This window comes from Heptranchias perlo, chromosome 5 (assembly GCF_035084215.1).
Source record: "Heptranchias perlo isolate sHepPer1 chromosome 5, sHepPer1.hap1, whole genome shotgun sequence".
In the NCBI taxonomy this organism is placed as follows: Eukaryota; Metazoa; Chordata; class Chondrichthyes; order Hexanchiformes; family Hexanchidae; genus Heptranchias; species Heptranchias perlo.
Genome location: NC_090329.1, coordinates 91,914,457 through 91,940,518, shown reverse-complemented (window position 1 = coordinate 91,940,518; position 26,062 = coordinate 91,914,457). Strand labels below are relative to the sequence as shown.

The following is a 26,062-nucleotide window of genomic DNA, read 5'->3' as shown; positions in this document are numbered from 1 at the left end:
CTCCAGCGATCTCCGATCTTGTTCTCAGCCCCCTGATCTCTTCCTCAGCGACCCCCCCCACACCGATCTTCTCCCCAGCCTATGATCCCTCCCTCCCTCTGACCCCTGGCTGCAGCCTGCTGCAGCAGGCCTTCCTGGCCGACAGCCTGTCAGCCTGTCAATCATGCTGGCTGCCGGGTGCGAAACCTGGAAGTGCCATTGATGGGCCTCATTAAGGTTGCGATCCGCCCACTTACCTTCCGAGTTTCCCACCCCCACCCCGCTCCCTTCTCGGCTGCAATTAAAATTTACCTCACTATTTCTGAATTGAACTCAGGATGTGCTTAGCTGATAATTGAACTTAGGATGTACCTATTAACAACATTGGACTTTATGGCCTTAAAGGAACAGGTTAGATTACACACAGCTGTATCTTATCAGCAGAACAACACACTGCGTGATATATGTTACAGTGCCACTGCCCTTATAAAACAGCACATATAAAAACAAATCTGCAAATGTTGGAAATACACATCCATCGATCTGATGATGGGTGCCCACCTGAAATGTCGTAACTTATCTTATCTCTTTGGAGATAATGAATGAACTGCTGTGTATTTCCAACATTTTATGTGCTTCTTTCAGATAATGTTCATCTTACCTTGACCAATGCCACTAATATACTAAAATAAATGCGAGCAGGCCACACATATTCAAATGTTGCAATACACAGAGAGCCTTGTATTTGATTACTGTCACTGATAAAGGTCCAGTTTAAGTACCATTTAGTCGCTGGTACAACCCCAGTATGAACCTTGGTAACTGTTACCAGCATTGATTTGGTATTTGAGTTAATCATTTTTTTTGGTATTTCAAACAGATCTGCTTTGGATATAAAGGCTACATAACTGGTGGATTCATAGTGACCCTGATCCACAACAACAGATTGTTTCAGAGTGTTAGGAGCAACATCACTTGTGTATGGAACCCTGACAACACCAGCCCTGCTAGGTAAGTAAAACCAGTAGCCAGAGGGAGGGGACATTACTAAGTATACAAGGCTGAAGGTTCTACTGTGACAGGAAAACTGACTAGTCTCTAGATGATGCTGCTGTCCATCCCCCACAGTCCTATAATATGTAAATATTTCCATTATTGCACCATAAATAAACTTAAGTTGAATTCTGTTTAATATTAATATTGTACCCTGAAGCCATGCAGAGTTAAAATCACCCAGTAATTGATGGTAATAAATATTAATAAACCAGCTAGTTGGGTTGAGAGAGGAGGGCTAGCTGTCAAAATCACATATGATATAGAGTTAGATTCAGACTTGATATTAAAGGTGCCTTGCCATCTTATTGGGGAGTTTTGCAGGTAGGCTTAGGTCCTGGAATCCCCCAGAGCAGTTGTGTAGAAGTGGAAATTCTGCGGGGGTCCTCTGGTGGGATACTGGCAGAACCTCCCCAGAGAAATAGTATAAACAACTAAAAATGGTCTTTTCTGTTGTTTCTCAGGGGTTTCTACCGATCTCCAGCCTAAACTACAGCAAGAGATTGGGAGAAGCCTACAACAGTTCAAGGTCTTATTGTCTAAAATCGTCACTTAAATGCCAAACCCCTTCCCCCAGAAAAAAAAGTCTCTGTTACCTTTTACTTGAAAGTAAAGTTCCTCCTGCAACCATTTAATTTCGATCACAGAGATCACAAAACAATCACGAACGTGAAACAATATGCTGAGTTTTTTTTCACAGACTGACATTGGTTCTGATCAACTGATGTGCACTAAACTGATACAATTTGGTATACAAGTGTGTTTTTTCCCCTCTGCCTAACTTACGGACACTGTGGCCAGCTGTTAGCGTCTCACTGCTTTCCTGGTTGAGATTAACTGACTCGGTGTAGACCAGGGACTGAAACCTGCGATCTTCCTGGATTCGTTGGCTGGTATGACATGGTGCGGTACATTTACTCAGTAAACCATCAGGGAGGCCAAAAGGGAGATTTTCCTGGTCCTGTACCTGGGTGTACTGGGTTGCTTGGGCACACTGAATATTGGAAAGTTGGCCAGGTTGGAGCCTACGTCCGTAAGGAAGCCCACCTGATGTTTAAATGAATGGAAAATATGGTGAGCTCCCTGATGCGTGCATGGTCCAATCCACCTGAGGGGCCTGCATTAACTGCACCTAGATGATACAGTACACCCTGGCACAAGACCAGGACAATCACCCAGCACCATTTTAAATGGGTCATGTGACTAAGTAAGAGGGCAGTTATTATATAGGATAATGCTCTAAAAGGAGGTACTGCTTTGAAAAGGTATTTGTAGAATAAGTGAAGAGCTTTGCAGGCATAGTTCAGATACTTTTCTGAAGACTGCAATGTAGAGCTACCATTTTGAATGTTGCACTATTCTCGCCCTGTAGGACCTGTTACATCTGCTACAATGCTAACTTTAGGAATATTACTTTTATATTTGAGTTTTAATAAAAACTGAGATACTAATGATAAGTATTGAGAAGAAGGGGTAGAAATTGGAATGTATCACAACTGTTTCTCAGGAAGAAAATAGGCAGAAAGCATTCCAATTTAGCAGCTTGTGCGGAGGCCTAAAACAGGCCTGGGCTCCCTTTAATATGTAAATTAGGGGTCTAACGCCAGTTGAAGGACCACATCCAGAAATTTGTCGGTGATGAGCGAAGCAGGTTTTGGGCCTGCCACACTCAGAATTCTTCAGTGGCCGCCAACGAGAGGTGAGTTCAATTTGTTGAAAAAAAAACCTCCCTGTGGATCCAGGAGAAGCAAGAGTGCTCCTCCGGCTCCACAGGAGTTGCGATTGCCCCCCCTCCTGTAGCCCACTCCAACCTCCCCCCTGGGAATTACCTGAGGGCCGCTGCCAGCGAGGTAGGTGGCCCGACATTGATTTCCTCGCTCAGGTGAGCTGCCTGTGTAGGTGCGACCAGCGCCGATGGTCGAGACTGCCGATTGGTTCTAAAAGACCGTTGCACCACTTTTGTGAAAGTTTCTGCTCCCCATTTTGCTGTTTCAGCTGGAAATTTGTATGCGTGGATCTTTGGCATAGTTGCCTGGTCAACTCAACCATCCTCCTAGACCTAACGAAAGAAGCTCCAGTGCTTGTAGAACAAATTGATTTAATCTCTGTGGCTGAAGATGAAGCAATAGACTGGATCTTTGTGGATGAAGTTATTGTCACCAACACAAATATAAAGGGTGAGTAAACGTCAATGGCCACAAGGATTGGTATAAATGAGCAAATCTCAGTCATAAAATAAGATCAAGATGCCCATAGAGAACATTACATTTCTAAAAAATTACTGAAGTTTGTATTTAACTGATTTCTCTAAAGACAATGTTTTCCATTTCTTCCCCTCTTCAAACGGTTTGTAGAAATTGGTATTTATCTTCTGTAGACACAAGACTGTATTTTAAAGTGATTATTGTCAGTTATTACTGATTATTCATCCTTAATGAGGAAGCCTACCTCTTCAAAAGCAAAGAAACACAATTGTAATTTTACAAAACAAATTTGGTTGTCTGTATGTAAATAGTTTTCAATGCAGTGCTGCACTAGAGACGAACTCCACACTGAATCAAAAATCTAACTTGGTCCAAGTTGGGCCAATTCCAGTAAGTTCCAAAAAATGACCTAATTCAGATGATTTAGAATCAAGAATCTATTTTCTCCATTATATGTGTTTGTGTGTGTATCTCTCTCTCTCTCTCTCTCTCCAAGGAAACTCTCTACGACTCTTCTGTGACATCTGTCCTACAGTTCCTACATGTTTTTTTTCTATTTCTACTTTATTCCTCCAATTTTATCCTCTGATTTTCCTTCCTTAAAGGGCACAGACAGTGACAAGCCTCATCCAAGTGGGCTAGGCAAATTGTCTCAAATGTGTTTTACAATTTTTGGTGTGGAAGGTTATCCCAAAGGATTACAACATTAAAATAATAGGAATAGAGATCATTTCACTTATATAAATATCAAAAACGAGTTTTAATCTTTTCTTCCACTCCAGTATTTCCAGTAGATCCCAGACCAGCTCGGCCTGGTGGGAACCTCATACAAACTGTGAATGTAACTGGATCAGCACCAAATTACAGCCTAACCTTACTAGTGGCCGAATGTGGCACTCGACTCCCTCTGATCGCACTCGGGTGAGAAAATATAGATGTGGAATTTGTTTTAGAGCAACATACACAGAGCTTAAATAAAGAATCTGACCTGGATATTTAAATTAATGCAAAAATATATTTTAAAAAATGATTACAGATTATCTCTTGATTTTATTTTGGCACTGACTGAGTTGATCCAGTGTGGCCAATTCAGTCAGTGGTTAAAATAAAATCCAATGTTGTAAACCAAAAACAGGAAGATCGTCTACTTTTAAAAAAATTTTGTGCTCATTAAGGTGATGGATGTCAACATTAGAATGTGGAACTTTTTTAACAGGCAAGGTGCCATTTTGTATCAATCATGCTGGAGATCTATTTGTAAAAACATCTGTGTAGTAAATTTTGTTACGAATATGTATTTTTTTTAACATACCTCTTAATTAGGATATTGCTATTTTAATCCCAGACTGCCTTCCACCAGGATTGTGAGTGAATAGTTAAACAGTGATGAATGCAAATGTGCAGGATCCCATGCTTTTCTGGGGTATAACATTTTCCAGCTTCCCTATACAGTTTCAGCCTGAAGTGATCACAGATTATATATAGAATGTAGCTCTTGCTAAACCATCACAACAATATACTTTATCCTTGCATTTCAAAGAGCACCTACTAGCGCAGTGGTGTGATATTTCAACTTGCCAACCTTGAGGCCTTTCTAAGTGAGGCTGGGAAATTGATGGTGACAAGATCGCAAGATCAATATGGACGAGGAAGAGCAATCAACCTATCCTTATTTCTCCCGTCTAAAAGACCTACAGTCCTCACATCACGGCATCCAATTGTTTTTTTTAATGTTTGCGGGGCATTTGTCTCTCCTCTATCCAAGAGTCAATTCCACATATTGATCGCGCTTTGTGTGACAAACCTCCCGATGTCCATACTACATTGCCTTTTACTAGCTTTAACCTGTGTGCCTTGTCCACCTTTTCTATACTGTTATCTTCTTATATACCTCAACAAGTTCACCTCTCAGTTGTCTCCTTTCAAGGCTGAAATGCCCAAGTTTCTCTAGTCTTTCCTGGAATTTCAGATGCCAGGGATCTACCATGTGGTTCTTCTCTGCCTCCAGGTAATGAATGTTCTATTGTCTCAGTGACCAGAATTGAACACAGTAGTCAAGATGTGATCAGATCAGAGCCCTATACAGTTTAACTATACTTCCTCTGAATTGTATGATGCTGTTTTAACAATGTAGTTCAACATCCTATTGGCTTTAACTGCTGCTCTGCATTGGTTGGACATGCTTGGTGTTGAATGAACCAAGACCTGCGATCTCTTTCAGCATCATCCTTTGCTATTTCAAGACCATTCATGGAGTACTTATGTTGTCCATTTTTCTTCCTTCCTGCAGTACTTTACACTTGTCCATATTAAATTTCATCTGCTGTTGTTCCTCCCACTAACATATTTTGGCCAACTAATTTTCTAGTTCCCAGGCTGCTTCTTCAGATTCAATTGGCCCTCCCAGTTTGTCTGCAGATTTGACCAATTTGCATTGAGTTTCTGAATACCCGTCAGTGTACATTAGAAATATTAATTCTGGGACACCCCACTCAGCACTTTCCCTCACCCCAACATAAATGCTTTACCTAGCACCCACCGCTAACTACCCTTCAGCCAATTTCTTACTCATTCCCCAAGTTTTACCCTGAATCCCCACAGTTTTGAGCTTTCTAGTAGCCATTCGAATGCCTTTTGGAAATTAAGGTATACTTTATCGCAGGGCCTTTCACAGTCCACTTGGAATGTCATTTCTTCAAAAAAGTCAAGGAGCTTGGTCAGGCATGATCTTCCCCATCTGAGTCCATATTGGTTGCTCTTTGCTAGGTTATTGTCATGCAGGTAATTCTCAAATAATTGATTCCATTATTTTATCTGGTACCAAAGTAAAAATAATGGCTCTTTACTTGCTTGTGTCTACTTTGCCACCTCTTTTGAAAATGGGCAGGTACCCATGTTAGCCTGTTTCCAATCTAATAGGACCTCCCTAGTGTTTATCAAATCCCTCACCATGACTGTCGGTACCTCACTTGTCTCTTTTAGTACTATGAAATAAATACCATCCATCTCTGGAGCTTTATTTGTTTTGAGCCCTTTTAGCTTGTTTCAGATTTCTCATTTCTCATGTATATTGAAGCCGTTAATTCTGCTTGGGTAATCGCTACTCAGGAAGGGCTTGTTGCTCCTGGCTTCCCTAGTGGATATCTTAGAAAAGTAAGAATTTAGTATATTAACTATCTTGTTTTTGCCTGTGGTTTCATTGAGGACTTGTGATTCAAACCCTGGTCCCAGAGGTGAAGGAATAGTGTGCTAATCAAATGTATCTCTCAGTCACTGCAGTCTATTACAACTATTATTCTGAATCAACAGTACAGCAGTCCTAATTCATATTATTTCTCCTGTTACAGAGATGCCTTTTTAGCAGAAGGTTCCACACACCCTAACAGTGACTATGCCATGTTTGTGGGGTGGAATTCCATAAATATCACAGTTCAAAGGAGTCAGAGTGCAAGTCCACCTCTTGGAGGAGTTTTCAGGATTCATCTGCCAGGTGTTATAATTCCAAGTAAGATTTATTTTTTAAAAAATCACCCAGTGGAAAGTGTTATCTGTGATTTTCAGTGTGCAATTATTATGAGATACTCTTGGTCACTTCTGTGCACTTATTTCTCTGTAAAGGGCCTTGAGACATTTCGTATGTAAAAGGTAAAATATAAATGAAAGTTGTTTCTCCGAGCTACCAGAGGTGGTACTTCTATCCAAAAATGTTTTTTTAAAACTCAAGTTTGGGGTTGAGACTCCCTCATTTCAAAGGTAATTTCTCCTCATTGCCTTTTCTGAGAGTCTTTCTGTGCTATTCAACATTTGCTGACAGGATGATGGTTTGATCCTAGGCCTCTGCTAATGTTGGTTTAAAGTAGACATGCAGATATGTGTCATGGTATTGACAGCTAGGGTGGCTCTTGCACTGATTTTTCTCCTGCTTCCTGTGGGGAATCACTTAGCCTCCACTTAACGTCTTCTCTCAGGTACATGATGCACTATTGTATCAGCCAAAGAGTCTTACTTTTGAAAACATCAGTTCTATTTTCCTTTAAAATCCTCTGGGCAGATGTCTGAGTTATTCACTGGTAAGACTCTTCCCAAAGACTTTAGAGCTTGTGCTTTGCTTGATTCTCGGTGAGCTATGTAGAAAATTATGGGTGTGAATTTATTTTATCTAGTCAGACAGCAGGCGAGACTTTTCTGCTGTCATTTGACCAGTATGCTAGCCGAGCATGTTTAAGGGGGTGATTCCGCATTTTGGCGCCAACAGTGGAGAGTGGTGATCACAGGGAATGCTTCTCAGGAAATCGCAGGCGTGAATCATTTTAATTTTAATAAATGGAAAATGACAGGTTGCACACCCACTATTTCCCAAAATGAGCTCCCTGCAAGTGCCTTTTCCACTGAGAGTGCAGGCTCTGATGGTGTAACAAGTTATAGGCATATAAGTACAGGCACAGTGTGCACATCCCTCTAAACACCGTTATTTACTACAAAAGGCTAAATTCAGCGGTCCTGCACTCAAGCTGGGTGTCATGCATGAAGGGTGTGTGGGTCAAAGAATTGTTGTTACAGTATTGTAGCGCTACCTCTGACTAGCTTTCTCTTTGAATGTGACTGCTTGCTGGCATTGCAGGACCACTGAATTCACCTTGCATTTCACCTTCTTTGACAGCACCCCCCAAACCCACGATCTCTGCCACCTAGAAGGACAAGGGCAGCAGGCACATGGGAACAACACCACCTGCACGTTCCCCTCCAAGTCACACACCATCCCGACTTGGAAATATATTGCCGTTCCTTCATTGTTGCTGGGTCAAAATGCTGGAACTCCCTTCCTAACAGCACTGTGGGAGAACCTTCACCACACGGACTGCAGCGGTTCAAGAAGGCGGCTCACCACCACCTTCTCAAGGGCAATTCGGGATGGGCAATAAATGCTGGCCTCGCCAGCGATGCCCACATCCCATGAGCGAATAAAAAAAAACTAGTGCCATCATTAATATAAAGAGGGGGTGGACTAAATAGGACAGCATGTTTAAACCACTATGCACCGAATACCAGTATGCATTTTAAAAACATAATTACTCTGGGAACCATGCAGTGCATTGGGTTAGAACATCGATGGACTGGGCGTTTGAGTAAAGTGATAGTTTCCTCATTCAGCTGGCTGTAAGGCTCTTGTGTGAAATGAATTTCAGCTGTCCAATTCCTAGTAGGCAATGACAAAAGCATAAAGGTGGCCCTAATTGGGAACTAAATTGGCTGTCTCACATTTACCTGAGGAAGGACGAAGCCTCCGAAAGCTTGTGAATTTAAAATAAAATTGCTGGACTATAACTTGGTGTTGTAAAATTGTTTACAATTGTCACTCAGAGGTATAAGGATGGCTAACTGTAGAAAATAGAATAACTCACACTTGTGGAGTGACCTTTTGAGGTTAAGTAGAAGAAATACATGCTATGTCTGGTATAGGAATGCTTGCTGTTAATAGCAGGAGCACAAAATACCACTCCAAAAAAAATTGAGAAAGAAAAATATAACAAGTAGAAATAATTTGAAACTGGATAAAACTCTACTTTGTGTAAGGAGAAAATTGTGTTTGTTGGAAGCGTTTTGATAGAATAGACAAAATAAGCATCCTATTTCAAATATGGAAACATGTTTTACTGTGAGAAAAATTGAACGAGCAATGCATATAAACATAAAGGTGTTCTGAGATATTTCTGTGTTATTCCGACAAAGTATCCTGGAGACCTGTTAAATATGAAGGGACCCAGAGCTACTTGAAGCCGGGCAAAAATTTCTTACCAACTGTTCCTATCTCTAACTTCATCTCCTGATACCATTTTGCTTCAGGGAAAAATTAATCATAAAAATATAATGATGGAAAAAAATACTGTTTTCTTGCCAACAGATTCATGATATATGTTTAATGTACAGAGAAGTGCCTAAAATATGACATTTACATAAAGGGATTTAATATTAAATTTGCGCCCAGATTATTCTAACCGATTTTTGTTATTGTTGCTCATGGGTTAAGTGATGGCTCACTCAATGAATAATTTTCACACTCCATATTTTATGATGCATTTTCTCAGCAATATCTATCCAATATGACTCTTTTAATGGGTATTACCACTTGTTCAATGAATTTTCTAAGAAGTATTCAATAAAGTATCAAAAGTTGCTCTGCGAATTAATGACTTACTGATGTTTTCATATTAACTTAATTTGAATTGTTTCACAGGGATTCCAGTGAATGTCTCTTCACACAGGCTCCAGAATCTTCTGAGGACAAATTCGAATAACTACATAGCTCAGTACTTCAACACCAGTGATTTCACTGTCACAAAAGACTTCAATACCTGCTATCAAAATATCTGGACACTAACTTGGCCCAATACTACTGGTGACCTGCCAAATCTCATAAATGTATGTTAATCCACAAACATATATGTATGTGCATCCATGCCTTTATCACCTCTTGACTTGAATTCTCTGTTGGTCTCCTCATCAGCCTCTCAAGTTCTACCTTACATTGACTCCAACTTGTCCAGAACTTGGTTTGCTGATTATCAAATCTTCCAGTCCTATTACTCCCATTCCCTGTTCCAAACTCAACCACAAAATTCCTGTCCTTATCTTTAAAACCCTCAGAGGCCTTGCCCTTCCTTATCTATGCAGTTTTTTTCCCAATTCTGTCCCAGCATGCACCCTCCAGTCTTCTGACTCTAGATAACCATGTGTTCCCTCCTCCATTGCTCCACGATTGGTGCTGGAGCCTTCAGCTATCATATCTCAGTACTCTGGAATTGTCTCTTTAAACTACTCCACCCTTCTATTGCTCTCCCCACCTTCAAAAGCCACTCTAATTCCCTTCCACTTGCTGCTTGAGTCCTCTGATCCCCCTGTAACATGCCTTAGGTGTTTTGATACATGAAAGACAATATAAAAGTCCAAGTTGTTGCTTGAAATTAAAACAGAAAATGTCATAAATGCAAAGCAGGGCAGGCACCATTTTGGTGCTGAATCACATGACACTCAAACTTCCTGTATAGATTTTCTGTTGTCTGCTCCTGAAGAGGGCGCAGCAGTGTAAATTTTATACAAATGAACACCAGATATCTCTGTACTTAAACTTCCTCTAATATCACTAGGGGTAATTTTGTCAGTGTGATAGTGTAAAACAGGTGATAGCGAACCTGCAGCCCGTTTTATATCTCTCCCGATTTTTATTTCCATTGACTTCAGGTAGGATGTCAATTAGTGCCGAGATCCTTACTTCTCCTTGTCAGACGAGTACAATTGTCCCCAGTGATATGGAACAAATACTCTTCAAATGCATATCCTGACCTAAGTCAATAGCTTCATTTTTTCTAAAATGGTTGAACACAAGATTCCACGAGGTTGAATAAGATTGTTTCAATGAGGAATTGATGGGAATAAAAAGCTGCATTTATGTCAGAATAAGGACTTCAAATTTCTAGTACTTATCACTTTGTGATAGTTTCCCTTTAACTATCACTTGCTGAACTGATATCATGTATTAGGCCACTGAAAGGTGCTGAGACTTGTCCCTTGGCGTTCAAGCACAAATGTTCCATTCCTTTTGTGCTGTCACCAACTACCAGGATTAATTTCACAAGACATCTGTTCTTGTCACGGTTGTATTTTGCCAATATACATAAAAAGATGCACTCAAATATTCCAGGATACAGGTGAGGAACACCATATGGTCTAACCACACAGTGAGTGCACTGGCCATGAAAGTAAACTGTCTTTGGCCAACACTATCTGCAGTTGGTTTATGAAAATTACTTGTTAACAATTGACTGCCTGAGAATCAGAGTAACAAAGCAAAAATGAGGAGTGAGGATGAGATGGAGCATGTTCTGGAAAAAGACTGAGAGAAGGGAAGGAAGAAAGACAAAACTTGAACAGAAAGGAAAAGACAAAACAAGATATAGATTCCTTTGCGCTAATCAACAACAATAGCCTGCTAAAGTGAAAATGATAAAATCCTATTCTGCTAATATGGTCCATGATCAGGGAGATTTCAATAAAATACATTTTCAGTATAAAGCCATTCTGTCCATAAGTTGCTCCTTAGCAGCCACTAACTCTTTGCCCAAGGCATCAGCTACCACAATAGCTGCTGCTGAGACCAACCCTGGTTTCCGAGGCAACAGCATATACCTCTTCCATCCTCTTAGTATTGGCAACAGGCCTGTATCCTTCTGTTGCTGTACAAGCACAGGATATGCATACCCATGGTTATTGCTAATAATTTAAAGTTTTGTTGTTAGTTTGGTCAAGATTTCTGGGTAGTCTTGGTTCCTGGCCCAGCCACATTATAACAAATAGAACTCATCTGAAGTCTTGACAAACAATTATGTATGTTCTTTGTGCAGTGTTACTAAAAATAACCTAAGGCCAGCACTGGGTCACTCAATAGTTTGCTCTTTATCTTTGTTTCTGTTTTTCATTTTTTACCATCTTCTAAGCATATTCCAAAACTTCACACTCCTGTTCAAGTTAGCTGTAAAATTCCATCTTTAGTATTGTATCTTGAGCTGCATAAATCAGGATAGATAAAATAGTGTTATATATTTTATTGGATAATCATGGAAGATTATGCATACATGATCCTGATTTGGTTGCTTAAGGGATTATGTGATCCTAAAAGCTGATCTGACCTGAACGGGTAGTGTCTAGTTTTAGATAGATTCAAATGAAGTTTGCTATTCACACCCAATTTTCAGTGGTTAGCTCACATACATAGCTGCTGATTTGGTTGCTTACAAGGAGCACACAGTGGTGGGAATTTAAAGGGAAAGGGATAATTAAAAGGGATGAATTGGGAGTCAAAAATCCTTCATAAAGACTTGGAAGGCATCTCAAACTCATTAACAGCTTGGCCATGATTGAAGGGATAGGGGATTAAGAAGTGGCAGGCAAAAATAAGAGGAAAGGAAACCCAAGATGCAGACACTAGTCTGCAGGCAATGATGTCACAGCTCAGCATGCAATCCATTGTTTGATTGGAGGTGGTGGTACATGAGTTGCTTGTGAGGTAGATGGCCCTCTGTGCCACTTCACAGCACCATCTCCATAGGTTAGTGTAGCTTAAAAGAGGTGCAGCTAAGTTTTAGATCACTACTACTGTCATTGACTGCCCTATGCAACATGATATTTGCAGGTGTCTTTGCAGCAAATGGCACAGTTCTGCATCCTGTCCCTAGGTGACCCAGATCCTGAGAAGACCATTCCCTACAGTTATTTTCATGTGGATGTGCCAGGGCTTGCACATATGGTGGCATCTTGGCAGGTGTGGCCCGTCAGGTTATGCTGCCTGATGATCATGCTACTGTGCTTTCTTTCAAGCATTGCCACTGAAAGCAGGTGTACAGTAATTGGGATGCTTCTGAGGAAGCATCCAGCATTATGATTAGGCATTCATGTGTCTTCATGGTGCCATCAAATTGACGGTCCCAGCTTCCTTTGGTAAGAGAAGTTTCTGCATAAACCAATTGTTTGCCAAAGTAAGGTCTGAAAACCTTTGCACATACAGCTGTGAGAGCCATGGCTGACAGGTTTAGCACAGCTTGACCTGCCTGGCATCCCTCAGTGGGGATCTTCTTCCAAACATCTCATATAGGAGGATTCCCATTGGGAAACCCACAGGTGCCAGTGCTGGAGGCAAAAAAAATGAATAATTGGCACAATGGATCATAATATCCTGGGTGCCAGCAGCAAAAAAATGAGTGTCCTTTAAATCAGCTATTTCCACACCTGATTCCCTAACAAAGCCACATGCCAGCTTCACATGGGTATTCTTTCAAAATGATGTTTTACATGTCCGAACTTCAGAGGATTGTACTTCACTCCAGAGACTTGAGCACCTAATCTAGGCTGACACTTCAGTGCAGTAAAGAGGGAGGGCTACACCATTGGAGATTCATTTTTCAGACGAGATGTTAAACCAAGGCCCTATCTACCCGCTTAGATGGATGTAAAAGATAGCACTGTTTAAAGAAGAGCAGGGGAGTTCTCCAGGTATCCTGCCCAACATTTATCCCTCAACAGCCACTATCAAAAACATATTATCTGGGATCTTGCTGTGCGCAAGTTGGCTGCCGGGTTTCCCACATTTCAGCAGTGACTACAATTCAAAAGTACTTCATTGGTTGTGAAGTGTTTTGGGACGTCCGGAGATCATGCAAGGTGCTACATAAATGAAAGTTTGTTCTTCTTTATTACTCATTTAAAATAAACAGTTATAGACTTCACCAGAACAATGAACAGAGGGATTACTATCCCCAAATGTTTTGAATAAAACAGAATGGGGTAATTTTGATAACTGCAGAATGTTCCCACTCCAAAATTAATATTTACACGAAGAACTTGCCTGTTTGAGGTAGGCGCTCCCTATATCATCAGTTGCCATCCACAGGACATCATATCCTGCTTGCCCATTTTCTACTACCAGCTGCCTGATTTATGCTGTAACAGTGGGCAGGCAGCAGTGGGAGATCTAGGCCTGTGTGCTTTAACCCAGGTGTTGGTTGGACTGCTTATTTTGTAGGTTGCAGAAAATTGTAAAATATTATCTTGCAAGTATCCCTCCCAGGAACAGAGGGGAGGCATTGTTTCCATTTTAAGTACATTCCAGGAATGCACATGTACTTAGTTCTAAAAACAGTTAATAACTGTAACTATAAATGGAGAAGTTGCTTCTGCTTTAATCAATTCCTTTATCTTTTTGTGGTGCTTTACCCTTTACTCTTACCAGAAACAAAGAAAGCTTTTATTTAAATGTACATTTAAAGAAAACAAAACTATCCCAGTCGGTGAAAGGGGTCAAGGAAATATAGAGATAAGAGCGCTGTTTCCATGGAGTAATCACATTTCCTGTTATGCACTCGCACTCCCTTTGAACTCCTGACCTCACTGGAAACACCGTATTTACCCTTTGCTGTGTGCAAATTGGCTGCTGCGTTTCTTATATTGCAGCAGTGACTACACTTCAAAAGTACTTCATTGGTTGGGAAGTACTTTGGGACGCTCTCAGATTGTGAAAGGTGCTATGTAAATTCAAGTTGAGTCTGTCTTTCTTCAGTCATTACTCATTTAAAATAAATGGTTATTAACTTCATTATAACAACAAACGGAGACATTTTTATCTCCAAATGTTTATGAATGAAACAGAATGGGCCGGATCTTGGTGTGAGCGGCAAACAAACGGCCAAGGCCCTTCGTTAGACTTGCACTTGCCCATAGACTTTCAATGGGGTTTTGCACGGCAAGTTACTATCAACAGCCAAATGACGTGGTGCCCTCTACAGGGCATCTGGGACCCGTGTGAACAGGGCAAGCAACTGTATATCTCCTCAGCCAATCAGATTGAAGAATCGTCAATGAGCAGAGCAGGGTCTGAACCAGGAAGTGTCAGTTAGAATAGTGAATTCAATGTCAAATCAGATACAGAAAGTGAAATAGAGGGAAAGAAAGATTGGATTGAATAAAAGAGACAGAAAGAAAGAGTATGATTTTTTTAAAAATTTACCTTTTTAAAAAATGTCTAACAATAACTAAATGCTGAAGGAATGAGACTCCACACTTGTAAAAGTTAATTTTCAGTGCCAGAGAAGTTTTTGGCAGTAATTACAACTTACTGTAATTACTGTTAAAAGGGTCCTTCCACTGAGCCCTAATTTTTTTTGGCGAGTTTATCCCGTATCTATGAGGTAAGTGCAGAAACTTTACATTTGAATGGTGAGTCAGATGGTGAGATGCCGTTTTCATGCAGCTTTTGGAGGAGCGGCACATCTCAGACAGCAACTTCCAGATTTCCGCATTTAACTGCGCATGTGCGGTCACTGAAAGTTACTGTCCAATTTGCACACAAATAACGTTGAGCGTTGTTAGCCTCACCATTATTTTTACAGCAAAATCTGGCCCAATGTGTTTGAACTCTGGTCAGTCCAGGCCAAAACAGGGCAAATATGTGAGGGCAAGGCTGGATGGCATCTATTTTAATGCAAGGAGTCTTGCGAATAAGGTGGATGAACTGAAGGTGTTGATAAACACATGGGAGTATGATATTGTTGTTGTCACAGAGACATGGTTGAGGGAGGGGCAAGACTGGCAGCTCAATATTCCGGGGTACAGAATCTTCAGGCGAGACAGAGGGGGAGGTATAAGAGGAGGGGGGGTCGCAATATTAATTAAAGAATCAATTACTGCCATAAGGAGGGATGATATATTAGCAGGTTCCTCTAATGAGGCCATATGGGTGGAGCTTAAAAACAAAAAGGGGGCAAGCACTTTGATGGGAGTGTACTATAGGCCCCCAAACAGTCAGGGGGAGATAGAGGAACAGATATGTAGGCAAATCTCAGAAAATTGTGCAAATAATAGGGTAATAATAGTGGGGGATTTCAACTTCCCCAATATTAACTGGGATACTCAGAGTGTAAAAGGCTTAGAGGGTACAAAATTCTTAACGTGCATCCAGGAGAGCTTTTTGAGCCAGCATGTAGAAAGTCCTACAAGAGAGGGGGCGGTACTGGACCTAATTCTAGGGAATGTGGCCGGCCAAGTGGAAGAAGTGCTAGTAGGTGAGCACTTTGGTGACAGTGACCATAATTTGGTGAGATTTAAGGTGGTCATGGAAAAGGACAGGGAGGGGCCGGAAATAAAGGTTCTAAATTGGGGGAAGGCCGATTTTAATAGGATAAGGCAGGATCTGGCCAAAATGGACTGGGATCAGCTGCTTGTAGGAAAATCCGCATCGGAGCAATGGGAGTCTTTCAGAAGGGAGATTGAGACCATACAATGGCAACATGTTCCTGTAAAGGTCAAGGGTGGTTCCAAGAACTCCAGGGAACCTTGGATGTCAGGGGATATACGAGAATGGATTAGGAAAAAAAGGAGGGCTTTTGGCAGATACAAAAGGCTAAAGACGGAGGAAGCCCTAGAGGAGTACAAAAAGTGCAGGGGGATACTTAAAAAAGAAATTAGGAGATCAAGGAGGGGCCATGAAATAACACTGGCGAGCAAAATAAAGGAAAATCCTAAGATGTTTTATAAGTATATTAAGGGTAAGAGGATGACTAGGGAAAAAATAGGGCCCATTAGGGACAAAAATGGCAATCTGTGTGTGGAGCCGGCAGATGTAGGAGGGGTTCTAAATGAATTTTTTGCATCTGTTTTCACTATGGAGAAGGACGATATAGACATAGAAATACGGCAGGGGGACTGTGATATACTCGAACATATTAACATCGAGCGGGAGGAGGTATTGGCGGTTTTAGCAGGCCTAAAAATGGATAAATCCCCAGGCCCGGACGAAATGTATCCCAGGCTACTGTGTGAGGCAAAGGAGGAGATTGCGGGGGCTCTAACACATATATTCAGAACCTCTCTGGCCACAGGGGATGTGCCAGAGGACTGGAGAACCGCTAATGTAATACCATTATTCAAGAAGGGGAGTAGGGAAAAACCGGGGAACTACAGGCCAGTGAGCCTAACATCAGTGGTAGGAAAATTATTGGAAAAAATTCTGAAGGACAAAATTAGTCTCCACTTGGAGAAGCAAGGATTAATCAGGGATAGTCAACATGGCTTTGTCAAGGGAAGATCATGTCTGACTAATTTGATTGAATTTTTTGAGGGGGTGACTAGGCGTGTGGATGAGGGTAACGCAGTGGATGTGGTATACATGGATTTCAGTAAGGCCTTCGATAAAGTCCTGCACAGGAGACAGGTCAAGAAGGTACGAGCCCATGGAATCCAGGGTGCCTTGGCACTTTGGATACAAAACTGGCTTAGTGGCAGAAGGCAGAGGGTGATGGTCGAAGGTTGTTTTTGTGACTGGAAGCCTGTGGCCAGTGGGGTACCACAGGGATCGGTGCTGGGTCCCTTGCTGTTTGTGGTCTACATTAATGACTTGGATATGAATGTAAAAGGTATGATCAGTAAGTTCGCTGATGATACAAAAATTGGTAGGGTGGTAAATAGCGAGGAGGATAGCCTCAGTCTGCAGGACGATATAGATGGGTTGGTCAGATGGGCGGAACAGTGGCAAATGGAATTTAACCCGGTAAAGTGCGAGGTGATGCACTTTGGAGAGACTAACAAGGCAAGGGAATACACAATGAATGGGAGGACCCTAGGCAAGACAGAGGGTCAGAGGGATCTTGGTGTGCAAGTTCACAGATCCCTGAAGGCGGCGGAACAGGTAGATAAGGTGGTAAAGAAGGCATATGGGATACTTGCCTTTATTAGCCGAGGCATAGAATATAAGAGCAAGGAGGTTATGATGGAGCTGTATAAAACACTGGTTAGGCCACAGCTGGAGTACTGTGTGCAGTTCTGGTCGCCACACTACAGGAAGGATGTGATCGCTTTGGAGAGGGTGCAGAGGAGATTCACCAGGATGTTACCAGGGCTGGAGCGCTTCAGCTATGAAGAGAGACTGGGAAGATTGGGTTTGTTTTCCTTGGAGCAGAGGAGGCTGAGGGGGGACATGATTGAGGTGTACAAAATTATGAGGGGCACAGATAGGATGGATACTAAGGAGCTTTTTCCCTTCGTTGAGGGTACTATAACAAGGGGACATAGATTCAAGGTAAAAGGCGGGAGGTTTAGAGGGGATTTGAGAAAGAACTTTTTCACCCAGAGGGTGGTTGGAGTCTGGAACTCACTGCCTGAAAGGGTTGTGGAGGCAGGAACCCTCACAACATTCAAGAAGCATTTGGATGAGCACTTGAAATGCCATAGCATACAAGGCTACGGACCAAATGCTGGAATATGGGATTAGATTAGACAGGGCTGATGGCCGGCGCGGACACGATGGGCCGAAGGGCCTCTATCCGTGCTGTATAACTCTATGACTCTATGACTCTATGACTCTAAAACCATACCCTCAGCTTAAAGACCAAGGGGTATACTTTCTGACTGGAATAGTTCCTGTATGAATGTTTGCGCTAAATTCCTCAGTGCTGTTTTTTAATGCAGGTGTTTTTCTTGCTTTTTAACACAGGAGCTAAATTTTGTACAAGCATGTTAAGCATTTATGCAAGAACAGCGCTGGTTAGAAGATATACTCCCAACATCCCAAAAGAACTTTGTATTCTGTGGCTGAAGCCACTTTTTGGTGATCAAATCAGATATAACACAAAGTAGGAGGCAATTTCCTCCTAAATAGTTGATGTTTTAATCTAAAAGACAGAGGGATAACACAGTGCTACTTGCTCCTCTGAATCCCCTATCTTTTTAATTATACTAATTCAAGAAATAAATGAGCAGCTCTGATCCCAAGGAAGGTTTAAAAGGTAATTTAGCAAAAAAGCAACATTGTATATTGAAGGGGAAGTCTGTCATTAAGGCTTGCTAGGCTGAAATTTATAAATTAAGGAATAGTGAACATCACTGCTTTCTGATTAATAAGGCAGCTTTTGAAGAATTTAAACAGTGGCAACTTCAAAATAGCAATATTGAAAATGTATTTTATTTACAACCTATTTTGTCAGGATAAGATCATCCACATAATTACATTTACAAGTTTTGCGCTGATTACAGGAAAGATTTTATAAGCTTGGACTGGAAAGGAATTATGGAGCACTCAGAATGCACCACCACTTTGATTAGTAGTGTTACTATCAGTAACAGAATGCACCACCACTTTGGTTAGTCGTGTTACTATCAGTAACAGAATGCACCACCACTTTGGTTAGTAGTGTTACTATCAGTAACAGAATGCACCACCACTTTGATTAGTAGTGTTACTATCAGTAACAGAATGCACCACCACTATGATTAGTAGTGTTACTATCAGTAACAGAATGCACCACCACTTTGGTTAGTAGTGTTACTATCAGTAACAGAATGCACCACCACTTTGGTTAGTAGTGTTACTATCGGTAACAGAATGCACCACCACTTTGATTAGTAGTGTTACTATCAGTAACAGAATGCACCACCACTTTGATTAGTAGTGTTACTATCAGTAACAGAATGCACCACCACTATGATTAGTAGTGTTACTATCAGTAACAGAATGCACCACCACTTTGGTTAGTAGTGTTACTATCAGTAACAGAATGCACCACCACTTTGGTTAGTAGTGTTACTATCGGTAACAGAATGCACCACCACTTTGATTAGTAGTGTTACTATCAGTAACAGAATGCACCACCACTTTGATTAGTAGTGTTACTATCAGTAACAGAATGCACCACCACTTTGGTTAGTAGTGTTACTATCAGTAACAGAATGCACCACCACTATGGTTAGTAGTGTTACTATCGGTAACAGAATGCACCACCACTTTGATTAGTAGTGTTACTATCAGTAACAGAATGCACCACCACTTTGGTTAGTAGTGTTACTATCAGTAACAGAATGCACCACCGCTTTGATTAGTAGTGTTACTATCGGTAACAGAATGCACCACCACTTTGGTTAGTAGTGTTACTATCGGTAACAGAATGCACCACCACTTTGATTAGTAGTGTTACTATCGGTAACAGAATGCACCACCACTTTGGTTAGTAGTGTTACTATCAGTAACAGAATGCACCACCGCTTTGATTAGTAGTGTTACTATCGGTAACAGAATGCACCACCACTTTGGTTAGTAGTGTTACTATCGGTAACAGAATGCACCACCACTTTGGTTAGTAGTGTTACTATCGGTAACAGAATGCACCACCACTTTGATTAGTAGTGTTACTATCAGTAACAGAATGCACCACCACTTTGGTTAGTAGTGTTACTATCAGTAACAGAATGCACCACCACTTTGATTAGTAGTGTTACTATCAGTAACAGAATGCACCACCACTATGGTTAGTAGTGTTACTATCAGTAACAGAATGCACCACCACTTTGGTTAGTAGTGTTACTATCAGTAACAGAATGCACCACCGCTTTGATTAGTAGTGTTACTATCAGTAACAGAATGCACCACCGCTTTGATTAGTAGTGTTACTATCGGTAACAGAATGCACCACCACTTTGATTAGTAGTGTTACTATCAGTAACAGAATGCACCACCACTATGGTTAGTAGTGTTACTATCAGTAACAGAATGCACCACCACTATGGTTAGTAGTGTTACTATCAGTAACAGAATGCACCACCGCTTTGATTAGTAGTGTTACTATCAGTAACAGAATGCACCACCGCTTTGATTAGTAGTGTTACTATCGGTAACAGAATGCACCACCGCTTTGATTAGTAGTGTTACTATCAGTAACAGAATGCACCACCGCTTTGATTAGTAGTGTTACTATCAGTAACAGAATGCACCACCGCTTTGATTAGTAGTGTTACTATCAGTAACAGAACGCACCACCACTTTGGTTAGTAGTGTTACTATCAGTAACAGAATGCACCACCACTTTGATTAGTAGTGTTACTATCAGTAACAGAATGCACCACCACTATGGTTAGTAGTGTTACTATCAGTAACAGAATGCACCACCACTTTGGTTAGTAGTGTTACTATCAGTAACAGAATGCACCACCGCTTTGATTAGTAGTGTTACTATCGGTAACAGAATGCACCACTACTTTGGTTAGTAGTGTTACTATCAGTAACAGAATGCACCACCACTTTGATTAGTAGTGTTACTATCGGTAACAGAATGCACCACCACTTTGGTTAGTAGTGTTACTATCAGTAACAGAATGCACCACCACTTTGATTAGTAGTGTTACTATCGGTAACAGAATGCACCACTACTTTGGTTAGTAGTGTTACTATCAGTAACAGAATGCACCACCACTTTGATTAGTAGTGTTACTATCAGTAACAGAATGCACCACCACTATGGTTAGTAGTGTTACTATCGGTAACAGAATGCACCACCACTTTGATTAGTAGTGTTACTATCGGTAACAGAATGCACCACCACTTTGATTAGTAGTGTTACTATCGGTAACAGAATGCACCACCACTTTGATTAGTAGTGTTACTATCGGTAACAGAATGCACCACCACTTTGATTAGTAGTGTTACTATCGGTAACAGAATGCACCACCACTATGGTTAGTAGTGTTACTATCGGTAACAGAATGCACCACCACTTTGATTAGTAGTGTTACTATCGGTAACAGAATGCACCACCACTTTGATTAGTAGTGTTACTATCGGTAACAGAATGCACCACCACTATGGTTAGTAGTGTTACTATCAGTAACAGAACGCACCACCGCTTTGATTAGTAGTGTTACTATCGGTAACAGAATGCACCACCACTTTGATTAGTAGTGTTACTATCAGTAACAGAACGCACCACCGCTTTGATTAGTAGTGTTACTATCAGTAACAGAATGCACCACCACTATGGTTAGTAGTGTTACTATCGGTAACAGAATGCACCACCGCTTTGATTAGTAGTGTTACTATCGGTAACAGAATGCACCACCACTATGGTTAGTCGTGTTACTATCAGTAACAGAATGCACCACCGCTTTGATTAGTAGTGTTACTATCAGTAACAGAATGCACCACCACTTTGATTAGTAGTGTTACTATCAGTAACAGAATGCACCACCGCTTTGATTAGTAGTGTTACTATCAGTAACAGAATGCACCACCACTTTGATTAGTAGTGTTACTATCAGTAACAGAATGCACCACCACTTTGATTAGTAGTGTTACTATCGGTAACAGAATGCACCACCACTATGATTAGTAGTGTTACTATCGGTAACAGAATGCACCACCGCTTTGATTAGTAGTGTTACTATCAGTAACAGAATGCACCACCACTTTGATTAGTAGTGTTACTATCAGTAACAGAATGCACCACCGCTTTGATTAGTAGTGTTACTATCAGTAACAGAATGCACCACCACTTTGATTAGTAGTGTTACTATCAGTAACAGAATGCACCACCACTATGATTAGTAGTGTTACTATCGGTAACAGAATGCACCACCACTTTGATTAGTAGTGTTACTATCAGTAACAGAATGCACCACCACTTTGATTAGTAGTGTTACTATCGGTAACAGAATGCACCACCACTTTGATTAGTAGTGTTACTATCAGTAACAGAATGCACCACCACTTTGATTAGTAGTGTTACTATCGGTAACAGAATGCACCACCACTTTGATTAGTAGTGTTACTATCAGTAACAGAATGCACCACCACTTTGATTAGTAGTGTTACTATCGGTAACAGAATGCACCACCACTTTGATTAGTAGTGTTACTATCAGTAACAGAATGCACCACCACTTTGATTAGTAGTGTTACTATCAGTAACAGAATGCACCACCACTTTGATTAGTAGTGTTACTATCGGTAACAGAATGCACCACCACTTTGATTAGTAGTGTTACTATCAGTAACAGAATGCACCACCACTTTGATTAGTAGTGTTACTATCGGTAACAGAATGCACCACCACTTTGATTAGTAGTGTTACTATCAGTAACAGAATGCACCACCACTTTGATTAGTAGTGTTACTATCAGTAACAGAATGCACCACCACTTTGGATGAAGATCTTACTATTAGTAACATCTTTCTTGCAAGACACTCCTTTCTTTTAGTTCATTAGGTCCGTGTTTAATAAGACATTAGCGTTCTTTGTTCAGAATAACTGTCACAAACTTAAAATACCTATGAGATTATATGTTTATTTTTGTTAGATGACTGATCAGCCTGAGACATGGGTAGATGTGTTGTCCTGTTTTTTTTTGTCTGTCTACGTATCTCTCACATCCCGGTCTGTAGCCTATTGATTCAAAGATTTCAAACTGACTGTCGGTTGAATGGACTTGCACATTTATGTAGTTGTGGGAAGCAGCACCATGTACAATACAGTCTTACTACAATATTAGATTGCATTTGTACAGCACTTTTAACATAGAAAATATCACAAGGCACTTCGCAGAAGTGTAAGGAAACCAACGTCAAGAAGAGAGTAGGAGGGGTCACCAAAAACTTGGTCAAAGAGTTGGGTTTAAAGCAGGGGAGGGAGGTGGAGAGGCTGAGGGGTTTTCGGAAGGAATTCCAGGGAGTGGGATCTAGGTGACTGAGGCACAGCCACCAATTGTGGGATGAAGGGAGGGGGAGGATGCATAAGAGGCCTAAGTCAGAGGAACAGAAAGTATGGGAGTGAGAAATTGTAGATGTGGAAGAGGTTATAGAGAACAAAAGTTGCTGAATAATCAGCCAATCTAAGTGGGATCACGTATCAATGAGATGTTGACTTTATGCATCTAAATGAGAAAACTAGTCAGTCAGTTATTGTAACTAGGTTAGCCATAGGTGCCGGAAGATCTCAACATCATGCTCATTTACTTGCCAGCTCCCATAGCGGTCTGCCCATTGTCACTCTTCCGTTCAGCTTTTCCCATACACAACTGTAAGGATACAGGTTGAATAAATTAAAAGTAAGTTATTATTTTATTATTGGTTCGACCACACTTGGAGTACTGTGCACAGTTCTGGTCTCCATATTATAAAAAGGATGTAGGGGCACTGGAGAAGGTGCTAAAAAGATTTACTAGGATGATATCAAAACTGAGAGGTTATACCTATCAGGGAAGATTGAACTGGCTGGGGCTCTTTTCTCCAGAAAAGAAAAGGTGACCTGATAGAGGTCTTTAAGATTATGAAGGGGTTTGATAGGTTAACCATAGAGAAGATGTTTCCACTTGTGGAGCAGACCAAAACTAGGGACCATAAGTATAAGATAGTCACTAATAAATCCAATAGGGAATTCAGGAGAAACCTCTTTATGCAGAGAGTGGTTAGACTGTGGAACTCACTACCTCAAGGAAAAGTTGAGGCGACTAGCATAGATGCATATAAGGGGAAGCGAGATAAACACATGAGGGAGAAAGGAATAGAAGGGTATGCTGATAGGGTTAGATGAAGAGGGGTGGAAGGAGGCTCATGTGGAGCATAAACACCAGCATTGACCAGTTGGGCCGAATGGCTTAATTCTGTGCTGAACATTCTGTATAATTGAATGAAAGCAATTATTTAACAAAGATAAGCTTGGAACATTTGTGACTTAAATGATACTATGATACAATGAAATGCTGATCTGTTTATGCATCTTATCTTGGGTTATTTTGCCTCATTTTAGGTTACAAACGAAAATATCACAGGCCTCAATCCTTCCATTAAAGCACGAGTGGTATATGATGGTGGTGTCTTCATTGGACCAATGTTTGGTGATATGCTTGCAACAGCCAATAACTTCACACAGGTGAGTTGTGACATTGCTCCTGTTTATTTCAATACTGTTGAAGTAATTTGCTTAATGAAGAAGTATTATGGAGGTGTCTCTTGTCACCTGTAACCAGCTTCTTCACACTTACGTGTTATAATAAAAGTCCACTATGACTTAAATACTCTTACATGTGGGTATGTTCTGTCCCACTGGCCAGGACAGACCCACCAAAGGTGGCGGTACAATGATAAATAGTCAGGAAGGAGTGGCCCTGGAAATCCTCAACATTGACTCTGGACCCCATGAAATCTCATCGCATCAGGTCAAATGTGGGCAAGGAAACTTCCTGCTGATTACCACCTACTGCCCTCCCTCAGCTGATGAATCAGTCCTCCTCCATGTTGAGCACCACTTGGAGGAAGCACTGAGGGTGGCAAGGGCACAGAATGTACTCTGGGTGGGGGACTTCAATGTCCATCACCAAGAGTGGTTTGGTAGCATGACTACTGACCGAGCTGGCCGAGTCCTGAAGGATATAGCTGCCAGACTGGGCCTGCGGCTGGTGGTGAGAGAACCAACACGAGGGAAAAACTTACTTGCCCTCGTCCTCACCAATCTACCTGTTGCAGATGCATCTGTCTATGACAGTATTGGTAGGAGTGACCACCGCACAGTCCTTGCGGAGACGAGGTCCCGTCTTCACACTGAGAACACCATCCAACGTGTTCTGTGGCACTACCACCGTGCTAAATAGGATCGATTCAGAACAGATCTAGAAGCTCAAAACTGGGCATCCACAAGGTGCTGTGGGCCATCAGCAGCAGCAGAATTGTATTCCAGCACAATCTGTAACCTCATGGCCCGGCATATTCCTCACTCTACCATTACCATCAAGCCAGGGGATCAACCCTGGTTCAGTGAGGAATGTAGAAGAGCATGCCAGGAGCAGCACCAGGCATACCTAAAAATGAGGTGCCAACACAGAGCAATATGCATGCTAAACAGTGGAAACAGCATGCCATAGACAGAGCTAAGCGATTCCGCAACCAACAGATCAGATCAAAGCTCTGCAATCCTGCCACATCCAGTCGTGAATGGTGGTAGACAATTAAACAACTAATGGGAGGAGGAGGCTCAGTGAACATCCCCATCCTCAATGATGGCGGAGTCCAGCACGTGAGTGCAAAAGACAAGGCCGAAGCGTTTGCAACCATCTTCAGCCAGAAGTGCCGAGCGGATGATCCATCTCAGCCTCCTCCCGATATCCCCACCACCACAGAAGCCACTCTTCAGCCAATTCGATTCACTCCATGTGATATCAAGAAATGGCTGACTGCACTGGATACAGCAAAGGCTTTGGGCCCCGACAACATCCCAGTAGTGCTGAAGACTTGTGCTCCGAAACTAGCCGCGCCTCTAGCCGAGCTGTTCCAGTACAGCTACAACACTGGCATCTACCCAACAATGTGGAAAATTGCCCAGGTATGTCCTGTCGACAAAAAGCAAGACAAATCCAATCCGGCCAATTACCGCCTCATCAGTCTACTCTCAATCATCAGCAAAGTGATGGACGGTGTCGTCGACAGTGCTATCAAGCGGCACTTACTCACCAATAACCTGCTCACCGATG

General features: G+C 41.5%; 1 protein-coding gene across 1 annotated transcript in view; it reads left to right on the top strand.

Moving 5' to 3' along the window:
* The window catches only part of LOC137321923 (fibrocystin-like), a 440,431-nt gene that overhangs the window by 65,651 nt on the left and 348,718 nt on the right, over positions 1-26,062 (top strand). Inside the window, exons 20-25 of the mRNA XM_067984789.1 lie at positions 860-990; positions 3,028-3,209; positions 4,019-4,157; positions 6,584-6,741; positions 9,472-9,656; positions 24,346-24,468. Coding sequence (XP_067840890.1) covers positions 860-990; positions 3,028-3,209; positions 4,019-4,157; positions 6,584-6,741; positions 9,472-9,656; positions 24,346-24,468 — 918 coding nt within the window. The remainder of the gene's footprint in view (positions 1-859; positions 991-3,027; positions 3,210-4,018; positions 4,158-6,583; positions 6,742-9,471; positions 9,657-24,345; positions 24,469-26,062) is intronic.